The 16,807-nt window shown below is 33.0% G+C and overlaps 1 protein-coding gene across 1 annotated transcript; it reads right to left on the bottom strand.

Moving 5' to 3' along the window:
* Positions 1 to 1,197: 1,197 nt before the first annotated feature.
* LOC140961184 (probable ubiquitin-like-specific protease 2B) lies at positions 1,198 to 13,469 on the bottom strand. The gene is made up of 16 exons (XM_073419529.1): positions 13,055 to 13,469; positions 11,621 to 11,943; positions 11,489 to 11,531; positions 11,277 to 11,326; positions 10,320 to 10,517; positions 10,149 to 10,224; positions 9,489 to 9,603; positions 7,968 to 8,036; positions 7,276 to 7,407; positions 6,672 to 6,872; positions 6,508 to 6,563; positions 6,339 to 6,429; positions 5,813 to 5,903; positions 5,034 to 5,153; positions 3,362 to 3,727; positions 1,198 to 2,352 (listed from the first exon to the last, which is right to left on the bottom strand). The coding sequence occupies exons 1-16, from the start codon at positions 13,191 to 13,193 to the stop codon at positions 1,627 to 1,629; spliced, it is 2,796 nt and encodes a 931-aa protein (XP_073275630.1). The 5' UTR covers positions 13,194 to 13,469; the 3' UTR covers positions 1,198 to 1,626.
* Between the last annotated feature and the right edge of the window lie 3,338 nt (positions 13,470 to 16,807).

Genomic DNA, 16,807 nt, shown 5'->3' with positions numbered 1-16,807 from the left:
AAGCAAGTAATTATTTAATTAATAATATTTTTCATTTAAGAATACTGACAAATTTAATTACAAATTGTTAAGATATGACTTATTTTAGTCATTAAAACTATTAATGAATTTACCCACAAAAAAAAAAGAAGAGGGTAATATTGTCAAATGAGAGTATAAAAATTGAAGACGAGTCTGTTTAAAAAATTTAATTTTAAAAATTAATCTTATGTACAATTTTTTTATTTTTAAAATAAAATATTATTTATCAAATACATTATTAAATAAAAATAAAAATAAAAATAAAAATGGACATAAATTGATTGCACGTAATATTTTAGTGTTTATCTTTTTCTATAATATCATTCAAATAATATCGTTATTGTATAAAAAATTATGTTCTTAGTTATAAGAAGATATATTAACGAGTATATTTTTTGAATAGTAAGAATCTTCTACACTTCTCAAAAGTCAGCAAGTAAATAAATATTTGCCAAAATCGTTCTTATGGTTTATATTTTTTGAGCTGTCAATTTTTCAGGTGATTCTTTCCTTATGTCCTATATGAATAGATCTTTTGTGAAACGGTCTCACGAATTTTTATATGTGAGACGGATCAGTCCTAACGATATTCACAATAAAAAGTAATACTCTTAGCATAAAAAATAATATTTTTCATGGATAACCCAAATAAGATATATATCTCACAAAATATGATCCGTGAGACCGTCTCACACAAGTTTTTGCCGTCATGTATAACCTTACGAGAACTCCGGTCTGTTCTAATTTGGTTAATCATGAAATCATCCTCGGCCCCACCTGATGATGTTTGTTTCGTTTTTATTTTTGAGTTTGGGGAATATATATAATGATCTCGAATTTGGAAATTCGGTGTCATGTGTGTTATAGTTCATCAGCACCTCTCAATGTTTTTCGTGAACCACATTCATCATAAAATGTCAAAAAGTTTCTATACATCGTCAAGAATGCCACAATTTGAATCACCACCGACTAAATATGGAAGTAGTATTTCGAAATCATATTTATCCATGAATTTCATGGAGTGCGTTGGATTGTGTATGGGCATAAGTGGCATGTTGAGAAGTTGGTAAAATGGCTATGCCAGGCGGCCCATACAAATTGAAAGGTCTGTTCACTAGGATCATTCACAATCGCGTATTAACATTTCAATGATTTCAACAAAAAGAAAAAAAAGGATAGTTGAAGTATATGCACCAACAAATATATACGGGAGTGAAAAATACACCCCTACAATAATTTGTAAAATGGATAGGCAAATATATACACGAACACGATTAAAAACGACACCCCCATAGAGATTACACGATGAAAGAAACATAATGGTGGAACAAACTGAGAATCAAAGAAGCAGAAGATGATAAAGTCCGGTAGGCACGAAGACAAACATCAACTCAAAGCACGGTATCATATCCAGAAATCGTATCACAAATTAGCAATTCGTTATGGACATAATAATCTATGCAGATGAATGAAGCTCGGTCTATCGAGAAGCTTTTAGCTGTGTCCTAAGATTCACTAGCATAGAACCCCATCAAATGCCATTGGTATCCTTAGCAGTTGTTATCTTAAATGACCAAAAAGTGCAGCAATTACCTAAAACCTCACTCACAAATGCAAGTCCTTTGATAAATCACATGTTAGTTCCTCGGCTTGGTTGGGATGAGAAACCCGCATTCTTTTCGCAGCATGAAATTCATATGCTTCTGAAACAGATGCATCATCAACATCATCGGTTAACGATATAGGTACATCAAGTGTAGGAGGATATGCCTGATCGGTGGAGTTCACAATTCGATAGGGGCTGACACGCTCTGTAGCGTCCAATGTGCCACCAGAAGCAAAGGGAGGGCAACAAGGCGAGATTTCGAGAGATGATGTGCCATTACCTTGTATCTGATTTGTTTCTTCATAAAATTCTGACAAATTCTTCAAAAGTAAGGAACCTTCATTTTGGTCACTAATCCCTAATAGACTACAGGACTCGGACGTACCAACCAATTCTCCCGACACTGAGGTAATGCGAACGGTTGAGCAATCAATATTTCCAGATAATATACATTTTGGTCCATCTGGTTCATCATAAGATCCAACAGCTTCAAAAGAATGGCATTTTTCATCAGCATCTACCTCCGAGACATCATCGGAGTTACCACTTGATGGTGCAGGGGACAGGCCATCATCCTCTAGCATAGCTTCACAATCAGACTCTAATCTAAATTCTCTAGAAGAGTAAGGAAAGACGGTTGCAACAGGGATTAATCCATCTACATGCTGGAAGGAGGATTCCGCTAATCCAGTATGCACAAAATGTTCGCCAGCTTCTCTCTCTTCCTGTCAAAAAGCATAAACGATCATGAGAAAAAGCGCATTGTTTTGAATGCAACTGACCGAAGAGAGACTATTACTAACACAAAATATCACCATCCAGGCTCTCATTCGGTGTTTAAAATGCAGTAAGACTGGTTCCCAACACACTGATTTAAGAGGGGAAAAACCGTTTGCAGTGGTTTATATACTCAAAAGCAGAACTCATAATCGGAAAGAACTAAATAAACAGAATGTAAGTTGGCCAGAACATGATTGACTCTACCATTTAAATCTTCAAATAAAAAATTTGATCCACGAGATCACGCAAAATTGAAATTGAGAAGTTTGGCACAAGCAATTCCTAGTCTCAAAGAAAACATTTTTGCTTTTTCCGGAATGAGTATGAACCACATTAGTCAGTAAAACATAAAAAAACACGTAATAAATAAAAAAAAAAAACTTTACATTAATGGTTTGCTCCTATTTTCAAGAATTAATCTCAAATTTCCAAATATATAAACAATAAGGGACAACCCCAGCAGCTTTCTATTCATAAAGTTCTCATCTCAAAATAAAATTATAGTAGCACGCATAAACACATATGTATCAAAATGCGGAAATATGTATATCTATGTATTTGTCGGTAAGGGTGCCGTCAATTTATGTTTATTCAGTTCGGTTTAAACGGTTTTTCAATCGGCTTTGATTTTTCGTCCATAAAATTGATTCATTAGGAAAGCATACGACAATAGTTATTTTTCAATTTATTATTTAAACCGTATAAACCAAACCAAACCAAACCAAACCATAATACTGGAAGACCAAACCGAAGCAAAACAAAGTGGTTGGTATTCGGATTCGGCATTTGAAAAAGCGAACCGAATTTTACCAAAACCGAACTGACCATTGCACACCCCTATTTCTCGTAGACGATGCACAAACCACCAAATTTCAAATGGCATTCATATTTACTCTAAGGTTAAGAATATAACAAACCTAAGCACTTGATCATACTGATGGTATCTTAAAGTACCTTGGTCTGAGAAACAGGTCTTCTCAATTCATCATCAATAGACTCTATCTGCTCAAAAGCTCGAGAATGCATGCCACTGAATGACCCTGACACATATCCTGGCTCTAACAGATTCTTCAAACTCAATCCTGAATTTCTGGTGCATTGGTTATTGTTAACTTGTGTAGCTGGTAGTAAAGTCATCTCAATTCCATGCTCATTTTCATTGTAATTAGCGGTCGTCGGAGCACTAGGTGAATTATTTATGTCACTTTCACTTGATGAAGAACATTCTTCAGAACATGTCTCAAGGAGCTCATGAATCAATCTCTCAATACAAGCCCGTTTCATGGATGCTTCACCAGGAGGAAACCAATCTGCTTGAAGCTGGAAAACAGACACTAGGTCAGTTTGGCATACGAATTTTAATGTGTTTGTTCCTTGCTGCAAAGGAACATCTGAAAAAAGAAAAAGAATTCTGAAATTCCAACCATTAACCTGAGAAGGAAATGATGTCGAAAAAAAAAGATATCTGCTGAAAGACCATATTAGTATAGAGCAAAAAAGATACCATTCGTAAGATTATCAGGGTTGTCAGTGAAATCATGATCGGCTCATTAAAATTGCCTCAATCATGCAAAAAAGACAACTATTAGGACATTTTTTCAGTTTTAAATTGGCGATAAGAAATTTTAAACATGAAGTCAAGCATTTCAATCAATATATCCGCGTGGGGGGCTAACTTCGAACAAACCAGATTGAAAGTTAAATAACTCAAAAACTATATCCTTCTTCTGATTCAAATTTATGATCATGTCCATGAACTGGATGATATCAAGTATATAATTAGTCGCACTTCACATGAAAGTGAACACTTGTATCTTTACTATATAATTTATCTCTTGATGTGCTTATCACATTCAGAATATAATTTAAAAGGATTTACCATGTCAATATCAATCCATCTAGAATCTTCACAATTTGCTATGTAATTGAATAAACAAAAAATTATGTTTATGATCTCCATTTCCTTTGAAACAGAGTGGACGGACAACATACAGGGGATTTGGAAAAATGGGTCAGGATCAGTCTCATAAACAAACTCAAAAGAAGTATTGTAAGGCTTTGTCTTTGGTGGTAAATATAATGAAGTCTGGTATGACTACGAAAATGGATGATAGAACTTCAAGGCTTAAGGGACAATAGAACCAATAACCTTCCGCAACTTTCAAGTTTCAATAACCCTCCTCTCAAATAGTCCCCAACAATGTCCGTGACTCCATGCACAGTTAAAAACCCAAAAGGTACACAAAATTTATGGGAAGTATAAGTTAAGTGAAAAATAAATTACAATACCCACAATTTAAGGTAAACATAACATAAAAATGACAGGATAATTTTTTGGTCTTCTTGGTCAGGTCATTTCCACCAGATGGTTCATACCAGGAAATATTTAGACACTTCGTACAAAAAGATTTTGCATGAACAAATAAGTGAAAGAAAAAACATAGAGTGTCATTCAAGAGGCTATGGGTCTAAATAGAATGCTAGGTTTGAATGTATTGCTCGTTGCAATGCCATAGAAGTTTAATTGGCCAATCATAGGAATGTTTTTACTACTTGAATTTATAAGGCAATAAGATAAGAGGATTGTGTGTTTGATTCAGAAGTTAAGACAAAGCATTATACTTACGAAATTGGAAGATGGCGTTATCTTGTACACGTTAAAGTTCGTAGGGGCTTCGTCCAGAAAAAGCTCCACATAGTGAAGCAAGAAAAGGCCACAATCATATAAATTTTGCTGCTGAGGTAGCTACAGAGCCAAAAAAATAAAATAAAGATCAAATTATTAATCATAATACATGAAGACACATGCCATAAGTTCCATACTAGCAGATTATTAAATCAATGACAAAAATGTAATCAAATGCGTTGATTATAATATGTCAGATAAAAGATAGATAAGAGTTCAGTGCAAAGTAGAATCAAATGCTGAACATGCGGATGTTAGTTGGACATAAATCACTGCTAAAATAAATTTACTGAGCCTAAGCTCAACAGCACCAAAATTTTAAAAAATGCTGCAACTAAATAAATAAATTAGAGGGGGGGAGGCTGACCAATTATAGCCCACTTCACTAATTTACCCACAAGTTTTTCGCGGAGAACAAAAGTAACAAGAACAAAAATGTGAGGATCATGTGAATGTGAAACTATTAGAAATAAATTAAAACTAAAATAGTGACAAGAATACAAGTAGCATGAATAATATAACACTCTTATTATTGGTGTGTTGAATAAAACAATGGTAGCAGCGATTATTTTTAAGTATTAACTGATAGTAGTTTTAATTCAGTACCTATTCTACTAGATGTTTGAAGGAGATGGCGGCCTATCTAAAAGAGCGGAAGCTTGCTAGATATTTTGTGAACTCTCATTGTTCAATGTATTCATGTAGAATTAGAAAGGTACCTCAAGAGAGACAAACTTTAAGTTTCTGAATTTTGAATACATATCTTCACATGTCTCTTTCTGCCTTTCTTTCCACTCCTCCCACAAGTAACTGTCATGCCACGATATACATTGAAAAATAATCAAAAAGTGTACGGAATGACGTAAGAACAGAAGGAAATGCAAGCATAGAAAATTTGAATAGAAGTAAAAGTTAAAGGTGTTGAACCAAACCGTAACATATAACAAGATATTTAGTAAATGGCTAACTGAATATCCGATTAATTCTAACTTATTGCAGTTGCAGGTATTTGGACAATAAACTATCATTCCCAAGGAATTGGCCTTCATAAGGTACTATTTATAGTCACAAATTCCTCCTTATGCTTCACGAAATTTACTTAAAAATGCAGAGTAAGTAATATCGCAGAGTAAGTAATATCTCAAACAAGTAAAGCACAGCCTTAATGGAAGCAATTTTTATCCTCTACATGCCTCAAGTCCTTCCATTCTCAATGCACCATCTCTAATAAATGAAAGAAACTACCTCTGCATAAGATCTTTGAGGCCCATATGAGTTCCTCTGAATGAATCCATATGCAATATACAGGGTAGTCTAATCAACTTGTCATCGACATCTAAAATTGACAAAGGAAAAATGTCAAAGAACAGAAAATTCTTATTTAGAACATGGCCGTCAGTGCGAAACTACTTGCCTGTATACTTCGTGACTGCACCAAAATAACAAACCACTATAAGACTCCAGTGGTAACTGACATACAAATAAACTGTAAACCACTATTTTCTATATCCTGATACCAGAAGTTAGAACTCAAGAAATCAATCGAAAAGGTTGGTAATAGAGTTACTGCTTTATTACTTGTAGTTGACGGGAATAAATATGAAATCCTTTTCCAGCAAGTTCACTTTTCTTGTCCATTTACGAACTCGCTGGAAAGCTGCTTTGCCATCAAAAGCACTGGATGGATCTTTATCCATGTCAGCAAGCTTCCTAAAGAAGAAACTGTTGAAAAAATGTAACTTAACCCTCTCCTCTCCACTTTGTCTATTCTTCAAGTATCTGTCATGAGGTTAAACTTCAATCAAATCAAATGAAGGAGAAAATGAGTAAATGAAAACAGCAGCTAACATTTAAAAAAAGAAACTGAGAATCTAGAACCAAACAATATTTAGGAATTATTCTGCACTAGACTGATTTTATTGCTTTAAACTGCCAATAAAAAAGGATTTGTACTTACCTGACTCAATCCTCAGCCAATAGTCCACAGGAATAAAATCATAATGAAACAAACCACCATATCAAGGTAAACTCTTACTTTACCGTTTTCTCTTATTTACCAATTTAACATTATCAGCTGAGGATAACCAGGGCAGTCCTTTACCATTAATTTGATTCCCCTTTGCAAACTAAGTAAGCAGTTAGTAATAAACAGCTAGTTTTGATGTGAATATGTAGAACTTACTTGATATAAAAATCTATGATTGTATCATTCACAAAAGTATTTGGTTGCAGTAGATCTATGTCTCTCTTACTTATAGAAACAGCATCTGGGTCACCTTTTGGATAAATCACTTCGTCAAAAGGCTTATCAAAACTGCACATTTGAATAAACTAAGTTCAGATAATGATCGAACAGGAAAGAAGAATATATACATCTTTATGTAGTATTTTTTTGCTCTACCAATAGAATTCAATACAAACTCCTTTTTTGTCGTTTTTTTGTAGAGGGAAAGTGAGGATGTTTAAACTAAAGTCAAAATATAGTATCGATAATAGACCTTATAAACAAAATGAGTAGTAGTTATCATCCTCTCAGCTCCTACGTTCTTTGCCCCATTTTGTAAGTTATATCTTTTGACATGATAATATTGTGCAATATGATTCCCCCAAAGTGGAAATAATTCTCGTTTGAACTACAATATTTAATATTTAATGCTGTTAATGAACATGTTAAAAGAGCTCTTCCATACATCTGAAATGATTCCAAAGACACGCGGTAAAAGTGGGAAATCAATATGACACTAAACAATGGAAATGTGCCAATCAAACTAATCATAGAGATTCAGTGAAGGGATCAGGGATTAAAATAGATAACAAATCACACAAAATTATATAAGGAAAAAAATAAAAACATCAAAGAGCATTTTCACTCACTTGGGAAAATAGCTTCTTGTGAACATAGCTTCCCAGTTAGGTAAAGTTGAGCACTTCTCTAATCCAATGCTTCATGTGAAAACAAGTGAAAATACACTACCCCATCAGAATCGTGACAAAGCTAACAGATTTAATTTATTTAAATATTTGAAAGCTGGTGAAGACGTACATGTAAAGGGTATGCTAATTGCCTTAGGATTTCTTATCGAATACAAAAGGACAATACAAATTGAAATAAAAAGGTCGACAGTCAACAAACTACAACAACCGATGTCCTATGCGGTATTAGAGATGCCAACCTCAGTCCAAAATTAACAAATCCAATTCCAATAAAGCAATATGGAAAAAACTCAAGTGATCAGAGCAATACTATAACAACGCACACACCCGTGAAAACTAAAAAGAGATGTTACAGAAATTTTGAAAAGGAGAAGCAAAGGCTGAACTCATGGGACTGCAAACTCCTGGTAAGAATAAATGCTTGAGATGTATGTAATCTATGCCCACAAGTGTGCTTCATAATAAAATTGTAGAAAATACTAAGAAAACTACTCAGCAAAAATGATTTTTCGGTGGAGTAGAAAAGTAGAATAAAATAAGGGTGTAATCAAAGAGAATGGGGTTATGGCCTTATTTGCTTCAATTTCCAGGAGAAATTTTCCACTGCTTTCCACTCTAAAATGGGAAGTTTGTTTGTCTACATTATTTTTTAAAAAAAATCAATAAACTTAAGAGATTCATCGCATTTTTCTTCATATTTTCGTTTCCAACTCATAAATCCAAACTATTCTATTATCATTTCAAAATTTTCGTCAAACAAATTCCAATAACCACTTCCTGAATGCTTTATGTACTTAATCATCTCATATCAAATAAGCAATTATCAAAATAATCCTAAAACGATAATCATTTTCACCTATTCCATTTTAAAGTTCATACACCTTTCAAACGTAAAAATGTGGGATAAATGAAGAATGAACCAGCCAAACTATAAATATTTTAACCTAAAAAGTGCTCACCAGAACTTAATATCAGGGCAAATGAAAGTTCAACAACAACCAAGCAAAAACATATAAATCAGGCCACCCCCACCCCCAGAAAAAAAGAAAACATCTTCTTCAGTCAATCCAAAATGCCTAAAATGCATGCTACAGAAAGCGGGAATAGGAAAATTTCATGACATTTTGATATATCAGATTATATGCACTACCACTATTAACTTATGGAAATCAAGACATGATAAGATCCGCCATTGACTCCTCAAAAATGGGTATTGGTCTTTTGGACCTATAATTCCCCGAAACTAAACTACAATTGTGACTATTGGCGGTGTTTTTCTTTAAAAAAATCTTGAACATTTTGAAATTTTAAAAAAAAACAGAGACACGCAAATAAATAATATAATATTTAGTCAGCCAACTCCTAAACACTATCTATAAATTGTAACACAAGAAAAATATACTTGGTTGCATGGCAACTGTGGCATCCTTAAGAGAACAAAAAGCGTGTCTGAAGACTCACTCAAGCAAACTATTCCATAGTGCCTTATATTTTACATCAAGAGATGCAATTGCTTCCTTCTTTTCATACCAATCAGAATCAACAGCTGTAAACTTCAACTCATGAATTCCGGAAACTGTACATGCAGCATCACAAGAATGAGAACAGTTCAAGTAGCAACATAACTCTAGAGGGATCAAAAGGGGGAAAAGAGAAAATCTGTTCAAACAAGAATTCTTAATATCATTCAAGGATGTTTTTTATCAACACATATTTGAACCAGGCCTTTTAACTTAAGATCAGAGGCAAAAAAAATGTTTCAAAACTTCAAAGGTTAATATAATCAAAGTTAAGTGGAAGATCATCCTGTTCAAGAAAAAGAAAATCATAAGAACAAAGAATAATATAATGAATTAAAGTAAACAAACAAAGCTCTGAGAGGGAAGCATAAGCAGATCAGTTCCAAAACATTTTTTTATTTATAAGCAGTCTCCACAATTTTGAAGAAGAGTGCAGAGTGGACTGTGGATGAATAGATGGATATAAATTTACTATCGCAGGAGAACACGTATTTTGCATTTGTATAGGAATTTAGTAAATCAACACAAAATATTAACTTGATCAGATGATAAAATACGATCATGATAGGTATTACACATGAAGCAAGCACAATAAACCAACCTGAAGCACCGTGACCTGCCACATCATGAGTTATGTTTTTTGAGATGAAAAATATACTAATGATCCCGGTCTCAAGCTGAGAAGGTCATAAATGCCAATATCAAATTTTAACTTATCGCAATATTATACTGGAAAAACATAAAGAATGACCTACAGCACATCTTAACTAACCCGAGCACTCCACCGAGACTCTATTTTGACAATATCATCAATTTCCAACTGAAAACGAATACTTTCTTTGGTTCCATAAGTGGTTTTACTTTTAACTTCAACAAAACTTCTTGAAAAGCTCACAACAGAATCTGGATAGCGTGCACCTAGGTAATACATATAATCTGTGATGAATATGATTCGTCCCCTGTCATCACCCTGCAAATAAGAGCAGATAACTAAAATATGGAGCAAGATAATGTGGATGGCTTAGTTATTTAATTGATTCCAACCTTAACTCAGAGAGCTAACATAAGCAATATCATGAAACCAATAAAGCAGCCTTAAAGAAACGCCACAACAGAATCTCGATAGCATGGACCATTGTAAGATACATAATCAGTGTTTAAAACGAACATGTTGTCGCCCTATCAATAAGAAAAGAGAACACAACTATGGAGCAAGACAATGTGGATGTCTTAGTAATTTAATTCACATCAAGCTAAATCAGTCGGCTAAAATAAGCAATGTCATGGAATTTAAAAAGCAGTCTTTAGAGAAATGTCATCACAGCAGAGTCCATGGACAAGTTATATCACTTCAATGTCAATTCGGCGGCCTCATTTCTGAACTGTCATAGTTTCACAAACATGTTTGTAATTAATAAAGATTAAAGAAACATATATGTCTGTCGTCGCCATATTTGATCGAATTTCCGTTTCTGGCCTCAAATTTACCCTACCAAGTGAAAACTGGCAAAAGAGTGATAGATTGTAAAAGATACTTCAGTAATCTAACTTCAAATATCTTATTAATCTTACTCTATTTTCAATAACGAAGACGTTTTACAATTTTCAGTCTTGCCCGGGTGTTCAGCAGTTTCTGCGTATCATCTTGTCCCTTGATGCTAAATGTATAAATGAATGATTAACTAGTTACTGATCTAAATGGGAAAATTAAAAATGGGAAGATATTTACCATATCCCAGCCACTGAAGCAGTCAACGGGTGATAGTCCATCAGAAGAAGCTGGGAATATGCAACAAATGCAGTAAGAAAACGGGATTGCAAAACACCCATAGTTAAACTATACTCAATCATCACTAAAGTAAACAAACAAACAAAAGAAGAAAACAAAGAAAAGGCTTAAATAAGGCGAGAAAGAAAATGTAGCAGATGAAGATCCCTCACTCTTGTTTTCATCAGCGTCTGAAGCCAAGCGAGCAAACTCATCCTGCATGCATTTCAAAAGAGAACGACCTACTGTCAGGAGCACTCGTTCTTCCATGGAAACAATTTAAAAGAAAATGAAATAAAAAGTACATCAAACGACGACTCTGAAAAGGGAAATTTTGACTGGTCCTTCAAACAAGCAGGGGCTACAGGGATTAGGCTACATTCCACAAGAGGACAGACACTTTCAGGCTCATGAATATTAGATTTAATATCTGAAGCTTGTTCGTGGGTTTCAAAATTATTGTGCAACTCATTGCTTGCTCCAGGCATCTTTTCCTCGTCAAGATTTTCAATCTCCGAAGGACTAAACGAACCAGCAGCAGCACCATTGTGATCAACGTCAGCAGCATCTACATTCTCACACATTACAGTGTCAATCTCCTTTGTATGAATTTCAGCTCCCCGGGTAACTATAACAATAAACAGAAATCATTTTCAAGCAATTTTAAAAGAAAAGGAAAATGCTGTGAAAAGACACAACTTGATTTAACTTCCATGAATGATTTGAAAAGGCTCCAACATGAACTGAATCTTAGAACTAGATCTAAATTGCATCTCGTGGCAATAAGAACTAACATTTTAACGATTGGGTCCACTGTTCTCATGATAACAATTTGAAGGTCTATAAAATATAATTGGTCTACACAGCTCCCAGGTGCTTGTGTACAATTTCAGAGGGTTCATATTTATAATCCAGATTCATGCGTCGAAAATGGAATCATTCTTAAACTGTTTTCATGTCGGAAAATGACTGGAGGCAGATAAATGCTATTGCATGCATTTTTGGCATGAAACTAGAAAACCAACTTCAAATTGTAAGCCAGATAGGTAACAAAATCTAGATAAGAACATAGTAATAAGAAACACAGACTTCCGTGAATTTGATTAACTTTAATTTTTTCCGAAAATAATACACAAAATCTTAATCTTAAAATAGAAGTTTAAAAAAGTGTAGCACTAACTGACAATTACTGGACGAACAAGAGTGATGTCATATTTCTATGTCATATTCCAAGTTTCAGAGATCTGTTTCTCTAGTGAACATGTTCCTAGGCTGTCTTACCAGGTCTTCAGGAGCAAGCCAAAATTAACAAAATATGAGGATGCGCTAAAGCATGGAAAGTACTATCAAGGGTAATTATTGTTGACACTGGATTTGGGCCACATGCCCACTAATTTAAGTTAGTGCATGAGTTAACCTTCACTGACCCGGTAATCTCCATCTTTTTCCAAATTTTTCATACTTTTCGATCTCTATTTACCAGCACTTTTGAACAATAACCGCTTCAATTATGAGATTGTAATCAATGCATAATGAACACATCGCCAGCACTGAAAACAATTGTTTCAAGAATCACTTGGACATTTGCTTAAACAATAGAAAAAAAGGTGCGGTTATCCAAATACTGAATCCAGAATCACTACTCAATTTCATACGACATAATTTCAGCTCCCAGAAGAGAAACACTCCAAAAAATTCCCCATAAAAACTCAAAAACAAAACCAGACATTACTACTTACCAGAATCGAGAAAAGAATACTCGTGATCAAGAGCATGGGACTTTCTAAATTTGCTAGCCAAATTTCTGGCAGTCATCTCGGTCAGCTCATCTTCTTCTCTGAACTCGAAAACGTCAAGGGATTTGCACGAAGCCTTCATCCTTTTTTCTTCAAGTGACTCTAAATTAACGTGTCAAACGTGGAGATGGAAAATAATATAAAGACCGAAATGTAAATCGATCGGGCTAGGGTTTCAGCACTGCCACTTACTGGGAATATTTTGCGGGTTTGGTTGATTAGGGTTCAGACAATAAATAAAATACCCAACATAGGGGGGTTCGGGCAGGTTCGGCGATCGTTCCCGAGCCAATTTTTGTAGAATACCATTGACTACGGTTGGTAGCGCGTGGCAGCAAGACGAATTGCAGAGCGTGGCCGGAACGAAATTTAACAAGTCAATTTGACAGGGACTGCTTCTACCCCATTACCTTGAATATCTAGGGTTATATTCAATATAAGAAATTTATTAATATTTAGTGATTTTTGTAAATTTTAAAATTTACAATGTATTCGATTAAAACTTTTACATATTTTATAAAAGTTTAATGATATTCAAAATAGACTTTCATATAGTTTTAAAAAGTCAAGTAGTATTCAACATTGACTTTTAAGAACTCTATAAAAGTCTAGACGTATTCAAATTTTCAATAGACTTTTAATAACTTCATGGAATTCATTAACATATCAACATTAAAGCATAAGGTACAACTATAAATTGTTAAAATTTGTATTTTGTTCAACCCAAAGATTTGGATGAATTTTTAAAAGTTCTAACTCATACACAAGCTATTTATTTATCTGCTTCACATCATCTCTTTTCTTATCTTCTCTCATCTATCTCTATCACTCTCTCAAATTTTCGAAATGTATCTCTATATAAATTTTCATCTTTCTTTTTCAAATTTTTCATTTTTTGGCTGATTGTTCATTTAATACTTTTTCATTTTAATATCATATGAAATTTTGAATTCTGGAATTGATTATGTGATTTTAAATTTATGATTTATACAAATTAATGTAATATTCAATAATAATAAAAGATAATCCAAAAAAATATCGCTTAATTCTTAATAATTGAATAGCCTAACAACAATGATTTTTTAAATTCTTTTTAGCATTTTCAATTAATATGTAAGCTATAATATAATGCTAAATAATATTCTTTTCACATGTATATTATCAATTCAAAAACAAGGTTACCGATTAATCAATTGATGTATTTTAAAAAATTTACAAACATGCATACAAACCCACATATATACACATATAAGGATTAAATGATTAAACTTTTAAATAAGTAAATTTATTTATTAATATAAATATTGAAAAACTATTTCAAACTGAATATGTTATGTATGTCAATTAATTACTGGTTCAAAGAAAGTAATAAAAATAATATGTTATAATTAAGTACAAAATTTATAAAATTCTATATATAAAAAAATTTAACAAAAGTCTATAAAAATCTTGTAAAAAAGTTTACACGAATCCACGTAAATCTGTTTATAAATATGTTAGATTCTGTAAAAGTCAATAAAAATCTATCAAATTCATAAAAGTCTATCATTTGAAAAAGTCATTAAAAGTTATCAAAACTCTGAATTGAATACATCTCACTTAGTTTCACTATATATTTTATATATACTAATTATTCAAGTATTGTAGGATTTAAAATTCAAATCTCTTATTGGGATTGGGATTGGGATGAACATAGATTTCATGTTTTTTGTTTGGATAAACGTGGATTTCAAATTGTATTTTAAATATAAAGTATGTTTGGCGAAGAAAATTTATTTAAATTGTACCAAATACTTCTATTGTCCTGTATATATTTTAAAATGAAAAAAGAAATACTCATATATTTATATTTATGATAATGATATGATTCGACTCGATCCATATTTGAAATGAAAAGTAATATTTTTTATGAGTCGGATATTCATATCACAAAATTGAATTTTTTTTTGTGAAATAAAATTATATGACATCAAAATAACCAAATCCAATTAAAAAAATAACATTCAGATGTTATCTTATTTATTTACTAGACGATAAAACATTTATATATATGAATAAAGATATTCCAATGAAATTTAATTTGTTTCGTAAAACAACAAATAGTATACATCTTCATAAGCTAAAAATATCAAATCCAAACAACATAAAAATATCAAATCCAAATATTTGTCTCGCAAACATATAAAATAATAATCAGTGTAACAAAAGTGTGATCGTTGGAGATCATGTAAGACTTGCGGCCAAACTCATTATGCAATGTGATTTATCGTATTCTTGCAAAAGTCTTGGCCAACAGGTTGAAGACTCTTTTGCCCAGAATTATCTCACATGAACGGTCAGTTTTATTGGAGGTTCATCAATTCTGGTTAATGTACTCGTAGCCTTCGAGGCCATTCATTATACAGGAAAAAAAAAAAGAATCACGCGAAGAAAGAAGAGGTAGTTTTTGAATTTGACATAAGTAAAGCTTGTGACCGAGTACATTGGGAATTCTTGGAGAAACTCATACTAAGATGCATTTTCATCGACAATAGATTATGTTATCCATTTCTTCGGGTACTTACAGTATTATTGTCAATGATGTTGTTGTAGGACCGATAACTCCGGGGAGAAGCTTGCATTAAGGAGATCCACTCTCCTTGTGAGTCTGATTGGCATAAACAAGCGCACAATCTTTATTTATCTTCGGGGGTCGAATGTGGAAGCTAGTTCAAGGGTGGAGCAGTAAAGCTATATCTAAATAGGGCAAATAAGTGTTCATTAATGCAATTTTTCAGTTTATTATATGAGTGCATTTATACTCTCAGTGTCTCTTGCTGGAGAACTCCAAAGAAAGTAGAATTCCTTTTGGTGGGGATCAAAGAAATAATTGGATGCGGATAGGATATGCCATACGAGCTTAAGGAAGTTCCAGAAATTCTTTAATTATAATATGGAAATGCTCGGGAAGCAAGGTTGGAAGTTTAACTCCAACCCGGACACATTTGTTTGTAAGTCATTCAAAGCCAAATATTATCCACAAGGGGATTTCTTAAATCCCAGACTTGGCGTAGCATCTTGAGCTCCCAAGTTTTGCTTCGTATGGAAGTTAGTTGGAAAATTGGTGATGATGATTGCTCAATCTATGTCTACAAAGTAGAAACACGCTTGTGGCAAAATAAATTAGCAACTGTTTCATTGTGTTGCAAATTTAGTCGCTAAAATTAACGACGATTTTTTGATTGAATTTGCCCACGGTTTTCAGAAAATCTTGTTTTAAGAAAACTGTGGGCAAATTACTACGATTTTTAAAACAATTGTAAAATTAGGAAACCGTCGCTAATTTCAGCAATATATTTAATATTTCGTCGCTTTTAGTGACAAAATATTAAAATCGTCACATTAATTACATAGCGCCGATTTTTCAAATAATCTTGTCGCTAATTGCGACATATTTTCTAAATTAAATGCCGTCACGATTTTGAATTCTGAAAATCATATTCAAATTAACTGCGTTTTTGGAAAAATCGTCGCTAATTGACTATATATACCCCATTTTCTTTTCATTTTTTTCAACGATTTTCGTCTTTTTTCTATGTTATAGACGATTTCTTGCCTTGGTTCCCCAAACTTCATTTTTAATTGATATAACTTGTGTCTTTGTTAAATTTTACAGATCTGGTTATCGGCTTCAATTTTATAAGTCTACGCTTCAAA

The sequence above is a fragment of the Primulina huaijiensis genome, chromosome 16, assembly GCF_012295235.1.
Source record: "Primulina huaijiensis isolate GDHJ02 chromosome 16, ASM1229523v2, whole genome shotgun sequence".
Lineage (NCBI taxonomy): Eukaryota > Viridiplantae > Streptophyta > Magnoliopsida > Lamiales > Gesneriaceae > Primulina > Primulina huaijiensis.
The sequence above is the reverse complement of the archived record's forward strand: the minus strand, read 5'-3'. Positions and strand labels throughout refer to the sequence as shown.

Excerpts from the sequence above, each read along its gene's own strand:
- LOC140961184 (XM_073419529.1), bottom strand. The coding sequence starts at position 13,193 with ATGAAGGCTTCGTGCAAATCCCTTGACGTTTTCGAGTTCAGAGAAGAA. Across the intron at positions 5,154-5,812 it reads TAAAGTTTGTCTCTCTTGAG|CTACCTCAGCAGCAAAATTT; the intron begins GTACCTTTCTAA and ends TTGGCTCTGTAG. Across the intron at positions 3,728-5,033 it reads TAACGCCATCTTCCAATTTC|CTTCAAGCAGATTGGTTTCC; the intron begins GTAAGTATAATG and ends TCTGTTTTCCAG.